The following is a 14,880-nucleotide window of genomic DNA, read 5'->3' as shown; positions in this document are numbered from 1 at the left end:
TTCGTACGGGGCGATTTAGTGAGTTTTTGGAGGCAAAGTGTACAGGCCGCGTTTTCATTCGGTCGTCGTCGTCGTCTATTTGACTGCTCATTAGCGTGGTTCAAAAAATCGTTTTTGCTCCACACCGCTTATTCGATTCGTAACCAGATTCTATGCTATCTCCCAAAATTTGAGCTCATTTGGTTGAAAATTGAGACTGCACAAGCCCTTCAAAGTTTGTATGGGAATTACTATGGGAAAACGATGTGTTTCATTCAATTGACCATAGCTTTTCCCCAAGCGCCCTAGAGGATTAGTTTACCCTTGGTACTCCTAGGCTACTCTATCTGCTACAACTTTGCCGAAGACCGCATTCAAATCGGACGCCTCATTAATTAATTATCGATTTTTATCCAACCGGACAAACTTTAGCAATGATCCTCCTGCTTCCCAGCAGGCAACATTGCTGCATATGGCGCCAAAGATAGCACACTGAAATCATGGCTACTATGTTTCAATGCAAAATGCAGTGATGCCCACCGATTAGTTTAACCATCATGAGTAAAGATTTCGATTCTGGATACAAATCAATAATTAATTAATGAGGCGTCCGATTTGAATGCGGTCTTCGGCAAAGTTGTAGCTGATAGAGTAACCTAGAAATACCAAGGGTCAACTAACGCTCTAGGGCACTTGGGGAAATACTACGGTCGATTGAATGAAAAACATCGTTTTCCCATAGTAATTCCCATACAAACTTCGAAGGGCTTGTGCACTCTCAATTTTCGACCAACTCAGCTCAAATTTTGGGAGAAGGCATAGAATCTGGTTACGAATCGAATAAGCGGTGTGGAGCAAACACGATTTTTTGAACCACGCTACTGCTCATCTTCGTACGGGGTGATTTAGTGAGTTTTTGGTGGCAAAGTGTACAGGCCGCGTTTTCATTCGGTCGTCGTCGTCGTCTATTTGACTGCTCATCTTCGTACGGGGTGATTTAGTGAGTTTTTGGTGGCAAAGTGTACAGGCCGCGTTTTCATTCGGTCGTCGTCGTCGTCTATTTGACTGCTCATCTTCGTACGGGGTGATTTAGTGAGTTTTTGGTGGCAAAGTGTACAGGCCGCGTTTTCATTCGGTCGTCGTCGTCGTCTATTTGACTGCTCATCTTCGTACGGGGTGATTTAGTGAGTTTTTGGTGGCAAAGTGTACAGGCCGCGTTTTCATTCGGTCGTCGTCGTCGTCTATTTGACTGCTCATCTTCGTACGGGGTGATTTAGTGAGTTTTTGGTGGCAAAGTGTACAGGCCGCGTTTTCATTCGGTCGTCGTCGTGGTCTATTTGACTGCTCATCTTCGTACGGGGCGATTTAGTGAGTTTTTGGTGGCAAAGTGTACAGGCCGCGTTTTCATTCGGATCGTCCGCGTGCACGTCGTCGTCGTCTATTTGACTGCTCATCTTCGTACGGGGCGATTTATGATACGATAAATGCAACAAACAACATTTTTTGCGATTTTAGTCAACAGACATTGAAATGTTCGTCAAGTCAAGTGTCGGCCCAATTTCCAAAGCCACGTTGGTTCAAATCACTTTATTTTTTAAAAGAAAGAGACACGGACAACGTCTTCTGCTTTCGGCTGTACATACTGTTTTAAACTTAACATTAGACAACGGACAACGGAGCATGCACCAGTGGAAACGGGGAAGAAACTATTCTCACGAAAAGTTTCAACACCCGAAGCGGGAATCGAACCCTCACCCCATAGCATGGTGCGATTATAAGCTTGGTGACCCTAACCGTACGGCTACGAGGCTCCACATTTTCTCTTTCGTTAATTTTCGCACTTCGAAAACTATCTGAATGGTTCGTCATCTTCGATGTCGGCATGTGTTTTGTTTTAGTCCAAATGAAAATAAGTGGTTTGATATTAATAGGGTTGCATGAATCACTCCACTTACCAAAGTGAACTCGTATCATGCGCCCTTTCCCCTCCCCACTAACAAAAAGTCCTTCCCATGACAGACGTGGAGACGCAGAGGTGATCTCGGTCTTTAGTAAGCAACGCACGTCATAATAACATTCCTTTCCTTCCTCGATGACCGTAAGGACGTGGCCGGCGCCGTTATTGACCTAATAAAGTTTGGAATTCTCGAAGATGCACATTGAGGACGGTAAGCTACTCCCAAGCTCCGTCTGTTGGTTCCTTGTGCAACTTCGATTGTTCTGGTCAATCACGGAGTAGCAACTACGAATAGTACGGTCATCTATGCTCATGCTCATGCTCATGCTGCTTAAAGTAAGGTGAGGTAAGATGCAATTTTCAAACTTCCCTCATTTACGATGTTAAATAGCTTCGTTCGAAAGACATTCAAAGTGTTAATATTTGGTAACTAAACAATATTTGCTTGATATTTCAGCGGAAACATTTACGATTCTCATGCTTTTTCGTGGATTTTTAGCGTTTTTTTCCGTACTATGGAAGTGGGGAAAAAAGTCATGTGGCATGGGTAAGATCGGCAGCATTTTCAATAACAACCATGCGCCTCCATGTGTTTCTCAATGTCCTTGGAATAATAAAATTAGCATTAGCATTAGCATTAGCATTAAGCAAGTCGCACAAATTCGTAGGTGGTACAGCCCTGGATCGCTGTTATGAGGGTTGCATCTTTCCTGTCCGTTATCAAAGCACAAAGATTTGGGACTAATCTCTGACTCTTAGACAAGATTGACGCAATCCTCCAACGGTCGAGTGCTGTCCTGGCCACGTCCTTGCGACAGCTGAGGGATGGGAAAGGAAGATTAGTTGGACACCTATGAAAGTACATAGAGACCTCTACATTCTTTCAGGCCTAGGCGTCACGGGAATTTGGATGTTAGTGGAAGGGTAAAGTTCAAAGGAAACGTTTGGTCAACGTTCAGGTGCACGCAATATTTTTGGTTGATGTCTGGTTCCTTTCCTAATTCCTTGTTCGATTCCAAAGCTGAAATAAAAAGTAAAATTATAGATTTTTAAATGGTGATAGGCTCACAACAGTAACATAATTACAAATTACCTGAATCCTCCTGAAAGAGATGGTTTATTAACAATGAAAAACATAACATGTAAAAGAAAAAAAAGTAGAGCAAATTGTGATCTTGGATTTTTTTTCTGCATTTAACAAAGCTAAAAAAATACAAGATCAAAATTTGTTTTGGTAGATCTTACGCCGTAACGCACCATTATAAGGTGATCTACCCACGTTACGGGACGTCCTTGGAATAATAAAATCATCAGAAAATTTTAATCGCAAGCACGAAAGACAGATAGTTTCCAATTTTCATTGGGTAATCAGAAGAATACCTGTGGGTTTGTCTGCTTGGCTTCTAGAAGGATGTTTCATGCAAACATATCTCGGCAACGTTCACCTATAGTAATGATCACATCACATTCAAGGATGATTTATGTGTTGTGCCATTTTACCCCACCGACCACCAGTGCACTTTGAAACATGTTCCCCTACTGTGAAATTGCATGAATATTGTATACATTACGATCGTATTTTCGCTCACTGTAGGAGGACGTAAGTTAAATTGGACATAAAAAAGCACTTACCTACTTCCTTGGCGTCAAAATACAAGTACTAAATGCTAGTTTACCTTCTCCATGTGTTCAGCAAAGTTTGCGTATTGACCAAGGGTTATCACGTGTGGCCATTCACTATTCAGAATTGTGACCCCAGATGGCAACACCGATCGATTTACATTAAATAATCCAATAACTGCACAGAAAGAAATTCTGAAAACTACACGTGACGTAAATATTAGAACGTTTTAATTTACATTTTATTTCATACGATTTTACATAAAAGAAGCTCTTGCACGCAAAGTATTAAACAAGCTCCATACTGCAGACAACCTGTAATTTTACAATCCGATGGAGAATTGTGTTGAAAGCGATGGAGGTCATTTTGTTACAGGGAACTCGATCTAACAATTTTGAACTCTGTGGTGATGTTACTTCAATACACCGGTAAACATAAAGTTTCTATATCATAGCTCCTGATATACGCTTGAAAATTACTAACTATAACAGGGTCACCAGATTGCAGTAGAACTTTAACTCTTTATATGGAATTTCATAGTAGGGCATATTTTTTTTATTATCGTACAAATTGGGCCGAAGGGTCTCACATTTTCATGAAATTTTTTTCACAGGCTGGGCTCATGAATATATGAACAAAAAATGAGAAAAATTCAGGGTCGCCTATTTTCCCGGAAAACTCAGGTGGAAATTCTTTGTTTTCCCCTGACACTACTTACTTTGAAAAATCAAAACTCAAGAACGAAGCATCATAGAAACAAAGTTTTTTTTAAGAAATGAAAGCAAATTTTCAGAAATCAAAAAAAAATATGAACTGGAGAAAACTTTCCACAAAATTTTCCACGGTTGAGAAAATTCAAAAAGAAAAGCCGGAAAAACTATGCCCGAACTGGTGAAAAAAAACTCAGGTGGAAATTCTTTGTTTTCCCCTGACACTACTTACTTTGAAAAATCAAAACTCAAGAACGAAGCATCATAGAAACAAAGTTTTTTTTAAGAAATGAAAGCAAATTTTCAGAAATCAAAAAAAAATATGAACTGGAGAAAACTTTCCATAAAATTTTCCACGGTTGAGAAAATTCAAAAAGAAAAGCCGGAAAAACTATGCCCGAACTGGTGAAAAAATTCCAAAAAAATATGTTTGAAAAGGTAATTTTATAAACTTTGATCGCTGAAATTTTTGGATGGGACTTTTTTTTTTCTTGGGTTATGGTCAGTTTTATGAAAAATAACCATTTACGCATATATTACATGGTCATTTTCACATAATTGGCCATAACTCAAGAACGAAAAACAAGTGCATTCCAAAAATTTCAAACATCAAAGCTTATGAAACTACCTTCTCAAAAATATTTTTTTTTAAATTTTCCGCGAATTCGGGCATAGTTTTTCCGGCTTTTCTTTATGAATTTTCTCAACGGTGGAAAATTTTGTGGAAAACTTTTTCCTTTACATATTTTTTTTTTTATTCCTGAGAAAATTTGCTTTCTATTTCATTTGAAAAAAACTTTGTTTCTACGATGCTAGGTTCTTGAGTTATGATTTTTCAAAGAAAAAGCTTATATGAAACATCTGGACATTTTTCAACAAAATTGGCTATAACTCAAAAACGAAAAAAAAATGCATTCCAAAAACTTCTGCGATTAAATCTTATGGAATACCCTTCACAAAAATATTTTTTGGTATTTTTTACGAGTTCGGGCATTGGTTTTCTGGCTTTTCTTTACGAATTTTTTCCACTGTGGTAAATTTTGTGGAAAACTTTTTCTAGTTCATATTTTTTTTTTCTGAGAAAATTTGCTTTCATTTTCTAATAAACACTTTGTTTGTATGATGCTTCGATCTTGAGTTATGATTTTTCAAAGTAAATAGTGTCAGGGGAAAACAAAGAATTTTCACCTGAGTTTTCCGGGAAAATAGGCGACACATACACAATATGTTAAAACTCAATTGAAAAAATATTAGACGTAACTTTGTTCAACAAAGCTTTGGGTGAAAGAAACACCAAACGGTATTCATTTATTTTTGTTTTCTTTGGTTTTCTGAATAACATTTCCATCTAGGGTTTTCCCCACCTTACTCTATCTTTTTTTTATAGAATGAGAAAATCTGCTGATCAGATACCCAAGTGGTGGGTTATGTGGGAATCGACCCACTAAAAACTCATTCTCTCTCTTCTTTACCTTCTTGATACATCCGTTAGGGATAACTTCGAGAAGGGGGGAGGGCGTACATTATTATTCTCTGTTGGTAAGCGTTCCAGCCTTAAGTTGTCCTCTCTTCCTGGAAGCTTGAGTCCCGGCTAGTACTGTAGACTATCCGTTGGACTTAAGCTCCCGGATGGGAAGGGGCCAACTCAACTTGCTGTTGATCGGCCCGCCATTTTCTCTGTAGTTCAAGTACAATTCGGCAGACTGTGGAAATAACGGAAACCCACTTGTGCGCCCCCGTACACATCCTTTCAACAATGTTGTCCGGAATGATATCTCTATCGCATATCTCCTGCATACTCTCTACCTTTGCTCTGCGTTGCGTGGGCTTTCAAAAAGCACATGTTCCGCGGTCTCATCGCAGTCTGCGCATGCCGGACATGCGGTGGAGCCACCATGTCTGAATCTGTGCAGATACCACCCGAAGCACCCATGGCCTGACAGATATAATGTAAAGTGAAAGTTCACCTTACCATGGGACCTGCTCGTCCATTTAGACACGCTCGGTATGAGCATGTGTGCCCATCTACCCTTGCTGGAGAAATCCCATTCCCTCTGTCACTTCAACATAGACGATGTTCTGGCGATCCGTCTCGCGCTTCTTATGCCGCGTCGGTCGAAGCACTCTTCCTCCTCTGCCACCATATGTGCTATGGGCATCATGCCCGCTAGCACGCATAGCTCGTCCTTTGCGACTGTGCAGCGGCGCCATACCGTAGTATGAACACCACGTCGCGAGCAGCTAACGCTTATATATGTTATATATTATATGAAAGGAGTGAAGCGAATATAGCGATCCTTGTCCTCAACTATGCCAATTGCGACCGTTACTTGCAGTACCACTTTCTATATCGACTCGCCGTATACCACGACATCGACAAAGCCGATCAGCTTTACGCCCGATAGATGTTTGAGCCTCAATAAGCCATCATATGCCGCGTTCCACAGTGCTATGAGGTATTCTGAGCATCTGAGATACCCCCGCGGTGATGTAATAGCTCCTCTCGCCTCCATCGGTGTCATAGATAAGCATCCTATTCTGCAAGTAACTCTCCAGTATCCGTCATATGCTAACCGGGACTCCTAGACATAATGATCCGTTCCAAAAGTTTTCCGGCGGTGTCCAGAAGGCAGATAGGTCTGTATGTCGACGGGTCGCCAGGTGGCTTCCCAGGATAGGGCAGTAGAACCAATCTTTGCCTTTTCCACCTCCCCGGACATTCGCCTCTGTCTAGGCACATCTGCATAGCAATTCTGAACATGTCAGACCTCAATGGCCGTCTTCATGGCTACTGTCGGGATATCGTCCGGACCCGGACCCTTGTTCAACTTAAGCGACTTCGCTATTGCAATGAATTCGTCGTTCGTCACCGGGGTGACCTAGATATGGCCGGTTTGGCCATAGGAGACGGGGGCCCATGGTCTTGTATTTTGGCGCGGGAACAGCGTCTCCACAATCTTCTGCAGCATCTCAGGGGAGCATTCTGGGGGTGCTAACGTGCCCTTCGTTTTGGCCATGACTACTCTGTAGGCATCACCCTAAGGGGTCGGTCGTGTTGGGTGCCTGACAGAGATTTTCAAAGCACGCCCGCTTATGTGCCTTAAGCTCTTTGCTCAGTGTCAGTTAAGCCGCCATGTAGGCCTCACTTCGTTCCATTCTACCCTTATCGGTGCTAGCTCTTTGCATCCTCCTTCTAGCTCTTAGGCAGAATGCGCGGAGTTCTGCGATTTCTTGACACCACCAGTATACCGGTTTGCGTCCATTTATGGATATAGGAATCGGCTTGGCATTGCGGCGTCACATTGATTGATTGATTTAACTTAATTATAGAGACTTTCAGCCCTTGGCTGGTTCGTCTCTTTCGGCGTCACATGCACGGCATAGGTAGAGTTACGACTAGATCGTCGCGGGATAGATCGTCGGTGTTACCCTCCATAAGCTCCACAAATGCCAGCTTATCGAAGCGGGAGGTTAGCCATCCCCGATGACAATCTATGACCTTCGGTTGTGGCCGTCTTCCTCCGTGTTCCACCCTGTATCGAATCGCCAGATGGTCACTGTGCGTGTATCCATCGTCGACCCTCTAGTCCGGGCTATGGTTTAGACCCGGGCTCCAGAAGGTCACATTAATGATGGATTCTGCACCGTTCCTACTGCAAGTTTTTTTTTATCGTCTATGTTCGCGTCATCCACGTTCAGTTTAGCCACAGCTTCGGGGAGAGCCCAGCCTTTCGCGCTAGTCAAACGGTTACCCCACTCAATCGCCCAGGCGTTGAAGTCTCCACCAATGACCACGGGACTCAATCCCACTATTGCGCTTGATAACGAATCCAGCATTGGCGAGAACTGGTCTATCGGCCACCTGGGAGGGGCATAACAACTGCAGTAGTACACCCCGTTGATCTTCGCTATTGCAAAGCCCTCGTGCAACGTGGAAGTTATTATTTGAGCGATTGACGCTCAAATCCAACGTTTGACGCTGAGAACTCTCGGCCGGAGCGCCCAAAGCGCCACTTTCCGTGAACAGAATTGGGAACCGAAAAAAGTGATTTAAACTAGGTGATGTCGCAGTACCTTTTTACAAAATTTGGTTAACCTTTTTAGTCATATTGTTTCATTCCCGGGCAGAAGAGAATTACAAAGCAATGACAAGTTTTGCCATTAAAAAAGAATTACTGAATGGTAAAATTTGCCATTGGTTTGTTTGAAATAAGTGACAAAAGGGCAAAAATAATAACTGACATTGTTCGACGAAATAACTGAAGAATGTCAAATTTTGGCATTACAATGGCAAACCAAGAACAAAAAAAATTAAGGTTGAAAATTGTAAAGCATACCATTATTGAGTTATTGAAAACAGAATAATAACAAAATTAGTTATTCTCTTGTCAACCAAAAGAAGGGTATATTAAGTTATTCATTCCAATAACAAAATAAAAAGCTTATAAGTTTTCTGAATGGAATACAATTGCAAACAAATATCAAATATTACCATTGGAATAATCAAAATTCAAAGTTTGTCATTATGTTGTTTTTAATAAGTACCAAAACTGCAATGGTTCATCAAATTCGTAAGAGATCAACAATATCTTGCCAATTGCAAAATTAGTTATGATAACAAAATAAGATATTCAGTAGTTATTCTTCCAATTTTCAAATCATTTGATAAATGACAATCAAATGACATATTTTGATATGATATCATAATTTGCTATTGATATGTTGTTTTAAGCTCTTCATGAAGAACTCATGAATGGTAAAATTAGTTATGACAATAAAATTTGTTATTCTTTTGTTTTTGGTTTGCCATTCACCTCTACCCGGGTTTACATACAGGTCAATTATTTTCATTCCGTTGAGTTCCCTATGTTTTTTTTTTCTATATTAATAATACTGTCCTAGCTAATTTAAAAAAAAAATACAATTAAAATTGAACTAGGGTCACGCTGCCGATTTGTAATCATATTGTTGCACACTCTATGCTTTTCTTATGAAGTGTGCAACAATTGGTGAATTTTAAGCCGCGCAACAATTGGCGTTTTACCCTAGTCCTCTCTTTTCAAATTATATACAAAAATTAGAAGCAAAAAAACAACGCTCGAATACTTTGTTTTAAGAAGGATAAAGTTGGGAGTAGATGCATATGTTTTACCAAAAGTGTCCATTTCATAACATGACAATCCCGTTCATTATATTTTTTTTTCATAAAAAATAACAACATTTTTTAGGATTTTCAACAACGTTTTTAATTTTGCTAAGGATAGGAAAATTTTAAAACGGTTTGTAACAAAATTCTAAAACACTTTTTAGAAGAACACACTGTTGAAATTTCAAATATCTATCAACATCAACTTTTGAAAAATAACATAAAAAGCATTATTTATTTTCTGTCCTGTCGTACGAAGCCATGCTCCACGTTTTCCACCCAACTCTCATCGTCCGTTTGGCGTGTTTTCTCTCAAACAAAATCACGTGCTCAGCTACGGGCAGCATGTGTTTGTCTGTATATATGCCCGCGACAATGGTATCTATGTTGTGGCCAAGTTTAGAGTATACACACTTTTTCTCTCCAGTACCTTCTTCTCCACTGCGGACAGAACCAGTCATCATCCCTTAGGTGGTCGTATAGGTTTTCCTCCTGCGGTCGACAAAAAGCAAAAATCGCGATTTTCTTTCGGTCTGCTAATCTTCTCCTCCGGTCCGTGAAAACCCGTAAATATTGGAGTGTGCATGTGTTCTGTTCTGCGGCGCCCTCGCAACATTGTGGATTTTGCTGCTCGCACGAAATGTTCTGACCAAGTGTCGAAAATCCATGCTAATCAAGGGTTCAATGTTTTCCACAGTTCCGGAAACTTCCTACTCCAGCTCGGAGGGAGAGGACGATTTCTTCGACGCAAACGATGATCCATTCACCTCTAGTCAACTGAACACTCCGACAAGGTAAGTGCCCACTTCAAACACGTTGTTGTTCCATCCGAACTACCACAGAGAGTACCTAGAGCTACGATATAATAATCATAATTAAATCCAATTTCTGCAACTATCAACATTCGAAGCGCTGACAAGCGAACCGTCTCGTGAGATACGTATGGTAATGGTACACGACCACCGTTTATAGGCACTTCCGCGGTGGCAGCTTCTGTATGACAACATTGACAATATTTTGTGTTATGCGCATCAAGTTTGCGTTCCCATCTGTACACAATATTTTGCTCTCTGCTTTGTGAGCTGGGGTTTGCAGTACGCATAACATGGAGCATTCCATATGCATGCTGAGATACAAACAGTCGCCAACGAGGATAATTTGGAAACTTTCTTATCTCCTTATTTATTTATTCATATATTTATTTATTTATTTTTATGTGTTTATTTATTTATTTATTTATTTATCTATTTATTTATTTTTTTGTTTATTTATTAAGTAGTTCATAGCCAGTTTTATTCTATGAAACTTCATCGGGTCTCGATAATATTAAAAAAAAAATTAAAATTTGCTTCATTCTTCTTCTTTCTGGCTCTACGTCCCAACTGGGACTTGACCTGCCTCGCTTCAACTTAGTGTTCTTTGAGCACTTCCACAAGTATTAATTGAAGGGCTTTCTTTGCTGCCTTTGCATAAAATTGTATATTGTGAGGCAAGTACAATGATACACTATGCCCAGGGAGTCGAGAAAATTTTCCCGACCGGAACGGGAATCGAACCCGCCGTCTCCGGATTGGCGATCCATAACCTTGACCACTAGGCTAACTGGAAACCCTATCATTTATTTAAATTTCAGATCAAATTGTTCTTCCAGTCATTTAAATCTTTATTAGACTACAGTGGAATATAAAGCACACGTAGTGTAATGAAGAAAAACTATATTGTTTTCAAATATATTACAAAAATTGAATAAAAATATCTGAATTTCAGTTTTCCTGCCAGAAAGTTTAAAATGCTGTTAGTTTGTAATGCGTTTATTGATCATATTGTTTTTGGATTAGGCTACGATTGGACGATTATTTGAAGAATCATGTCTATTGTACTAGTACTGTATCTAGTACTTTTTCTATGCGCCATCAATCGATTTTCTTAAAAGGCCAATTTATATTCATTATGGCTAAAAACTCATGAGTGTTCATAAAGGTCAAATGTGTCCAATACTTAAAACGGAAATTGAGAAGATTTACTAAGACCAAGCCCACTCATGGGCTCAATCAAGCGTTTTAACGTTAAGTAGAGCCCCGAACAAAGAAGCGAACCGCACCGGTCGCTGCTAAGTAGGGCTCGAATGCGAAAAGTTTACGTACGGTTTGTAGCAGGGCTTAGAATATAGAGACACGCAAAGTACGGTCTCTATCCGTAGGCTCGTGCGCTCTCTCGCGTTTAGCTCTCTGGGTAGCGTAAAGAGGAGACGAAAGAACATGAGTATGGATTTGTTGCCAGGTATATCGTTTCTAGAGAATGATTTTCTTGTTTTGTATAGGTAGGAATTTATTTTAGTTTGCAACAAATATTTGAAATTTTTAACCAATTAATATCATAGATCGTTACACGAATAACACAACAAATTGTCTGACATACAATTGTGATAGAGTGACAATACAAACTCAGAAAAATAATAGGTTTAAATTGACAAGCTTTGCTTAAGTATGTTATGAATAAAGTTTTCCCTTCTTCGCCATTTTAGGATCAAGCATATCGAAAATGTATTGATTTTTTCAAAAATAATAACGATTGCTCATAATCGCGCCTTTAGTTTTTGATTCGGCCGATCGTTGCGAAACTAATATTTGAAGAAATGTATAGTGATTCAGTGAGTTTTGCTATTTTAACACGTACATTTGAGATGATCGGGGTTCGGGTTTTTCGACCCGAAACCTGACCCGAACCCGAACCCGACGGGTCCGGGCCGGGTTCGGGTTTGAAAATTAAAAAAAAATCGGGTTCGAGTCGGGTCCGGGTTTCAAAAGCTCCAAAACTTTCAACGTCGGGTTCAAGTCGGGTTTGAGTACCAGTGTAGATATTTGGGTACTTAAAAATGCTTTTTTTGTCATGCACGTTATATTAAAAAATTATTTTTGAACTCGGGTTTTGTTCGGGTTTCTTGAAAAAAAATTTTTGGGTTCGGGTTTGACCGCTGAAACTTTTTCAGGTTCGGGTCGGGTCCGGGTTTGACATAAAAAAATTCTCGGGTTCGGGTCGGGTACGGGTTTTGAAATTTATTTTTTTTCGGGTACGGGTCGGGTTCGGGTCTGAAAAATCTGAAACCCGACCATCTCTAACGTACATGTTTGAGCCGGGGTTTCTACGCAGCAAGTACAGTTTAGTTTCGCACATTTAGAAAAATGTCCAAATAAATAACTCGCGAAGTTCGTTCCGACAAGTTTCAAAATTATCGTCATCCGTTGCAGATTCCGGTGAGAAGATGTGCGTATTTTCTAACCCGAAAAGATACCATTTGACCATTTGACGGTAATAAGTGACCACAAGGATTTCTTTCTTCACTTTCCGGGCTGAGATCCCCCGCTTTGAAAGAGCTGTGCCTCGCGTTTCGTTTTGTCGTATATATTTCAAAAAGGCAAAGGAGTTTTGGTTTGATTGCTGTTTTTGAAAATAGTGGTTGTCAGTGGGTGGTTTATTAAATTTAAATTTAAAAATATAAATTAAATAAGCGAGACATTAGGAAGAAAGTGTGCGAAATAAGTAACTTCATCCTTGTAGAAACAATAAGGAAGCAGAAAAAAATTAGCGAACCCCATGTGAATAACACCGATCATACAGAATAGGAGATTCGACATTAGATCTATAAAAACAACCCAACAATTGGGGAGATCTTTCCAATATTACACATTTATTCATAATACACATTTATTCATTATACACATTTTCATATATTCAAAACATATTCATCAACATGTAATCTGGATCATTTGGTACAATATGTCCACGCGTCCTTCCTCCCCTGTAAATTCGAGAAGTACCTTGCCGAAATAAAATATTCTGTATTCCAAGTATTTCGAAGATTCATCTTTGTGCATAAATACAACGCAGTAGACCAGGCCGCTTTGATGCATGTGTCATATCTGTGATATGCTGCAAGCATCAGTATTGACAAGAAAAGTAACACGATTGCTTTCCAGGGTGATTCCGCGTATGTATAAGATTAGATAAGAGTAGTTACGATTTTTCAAAGATGCCTTAACTGTACCTAACTCAACTCAGATATCATAGAAACACTACAGTTATATTTTTTTTGTAAAAACATACTTAAATCATACCGATAAAAATCTTAATAAAGAAGTCCAGCTGCCAAGTTTCATCAATTAAAATAGGCGGTGTGCAGGAGTGCCATATTGTAGGTTTCTCGTTATCCCTTTCGTGACGAACCAGCACAAATGTGCTGTTGATCGGTAACAGTTATGCATATTTTTTCATCTGTTTAGACTTTCTTTCATGTGATGTAAACTGATTCTATAATTCAGCCATTACTTATATTTGTTTGTGTGTAAACAAACTTTTGTTTACTTTGCTTGTGAGATTCACTACAACAAGGTAAACAAAAAGTGGACAAAAGTCGTAAAACATGAACAAGTTTCATCTGTCGCATATTTTTTATTTCCGATTTATCTAGGTAGTCAAAGCTAGAAATCGAAAGATAAAGAGTAGTTCTTTCAAATGAGGTAAAATAATTGTTGTTTTGTTGGAAAATCTTGGAGTTCTGGAGATCCAAAGTTGAGCTATTTGTATGGAGATTTCACTTTTTTACGCTCCGTCACGAAAGGGTTATAGAAAAAGCAAGGTGTTGAATGTTAAAATACAACAATTGTTGTATGAAGTGCCTAAAAGGAGAGTGGGCTCATTATGTACTTTGACAAATACGCAGTCTACTTCAAGCGCATAGAATCTGCTTCCAACAAAATATTCATATACCAGCATCATCCTAGTGATCGAGTCAAATACTTAGGTTTGATACTGGATGCTAAACTGAACTGGAATGCTCAAATTGAGTCCGTGATCGGTAAGGCAACAAGTGCGTTCTGGTTAAGCTCCAAAACTATTGGCAGGAAGTGGGGCTTGAAACCAAAAATGATAATGTGGATTTATACTGCCATAATCCGCCCAAAAGTGACGTATGCTTCGTTTGTCTGGTGGCCAAAAACAAAAGAGGATACCACGCAATCAAAGCTTGCGAAAATTCAACGTCTGCGTCCATTGCTGTTACAGGAGCGATGCGAAGCACACCATCAAAAGCTTTAGATGCGATTCTCAATCTGCTACCTTTGCACGAGTACGTGCAATTAGAAGCAGAAAAGGAATTGCTGAGACTTGAACGAGTTGAAATGTTTATGCCAGGTGATCTTGTAGGTCACCTGAGCATTTCACAATACTTCCAAAATAGGCCAGTAATGAAAATGATTAAAGACTGGATGAAACCTGTGGAGAACCATGATGTTCCTTACAAGTTGCACGAAACAACTCGTGCAGATTGGGAAGTCGGAGGTCCCACTGTTCGTCAAGGATCAATCAAATTCTATATAGATGGCTCAAAAGTTGGAATAAAAACAGGAGCAGGAATCTACGGCCCTGGAATACAAATTTCAGTGGCGATGGGACACTATCCTACGGTGTT

General features: G+C 39.7%; 1 protein-coding gene across 2 annotated transcripts in view; it reads left to right on the top strand.

The window, feature by feature from the left end:
• The window catches only part of LOC109411133 (oxysterol-binding protein-related protein 9), a 209,862-nt gene that overhangs the window by 114,469 nt on the left and 80,513 nt on the right, over positions 1 to 14,880 (top strand). For both annotated transcript variants that reach the window (XM_029872961.2, XM_029872962.2), the window contains one exon: positions 10,111 to 10,207. In XM_029872961.2, coding sequence (XP_029728821.1) covers positions 10,111 to 10,207 — 97 coding nt within the window. The remainder of the gene's footprint in view (positions 1 to 10,110; positions 10,208 to 14,880) is intronic.

Source organism: Aedes albopictus, chromosome 2 (assembly GCF_035046485.1).
Source record: "Aedes albopictus strain Foshan chromosome 2, AalbF5, whole genome shotgun sequence".
NCBI lineage: Eukaryota > Metazoa > Arthropoda > Insecta > Diptera > Culicidae > Aedes > Aedes albopictus.
The sequence above is the reverse complement of the archived record's forward strand: the minus strand, read 5'-3'. Positions and strand labels throughout refer to the sequence as shown.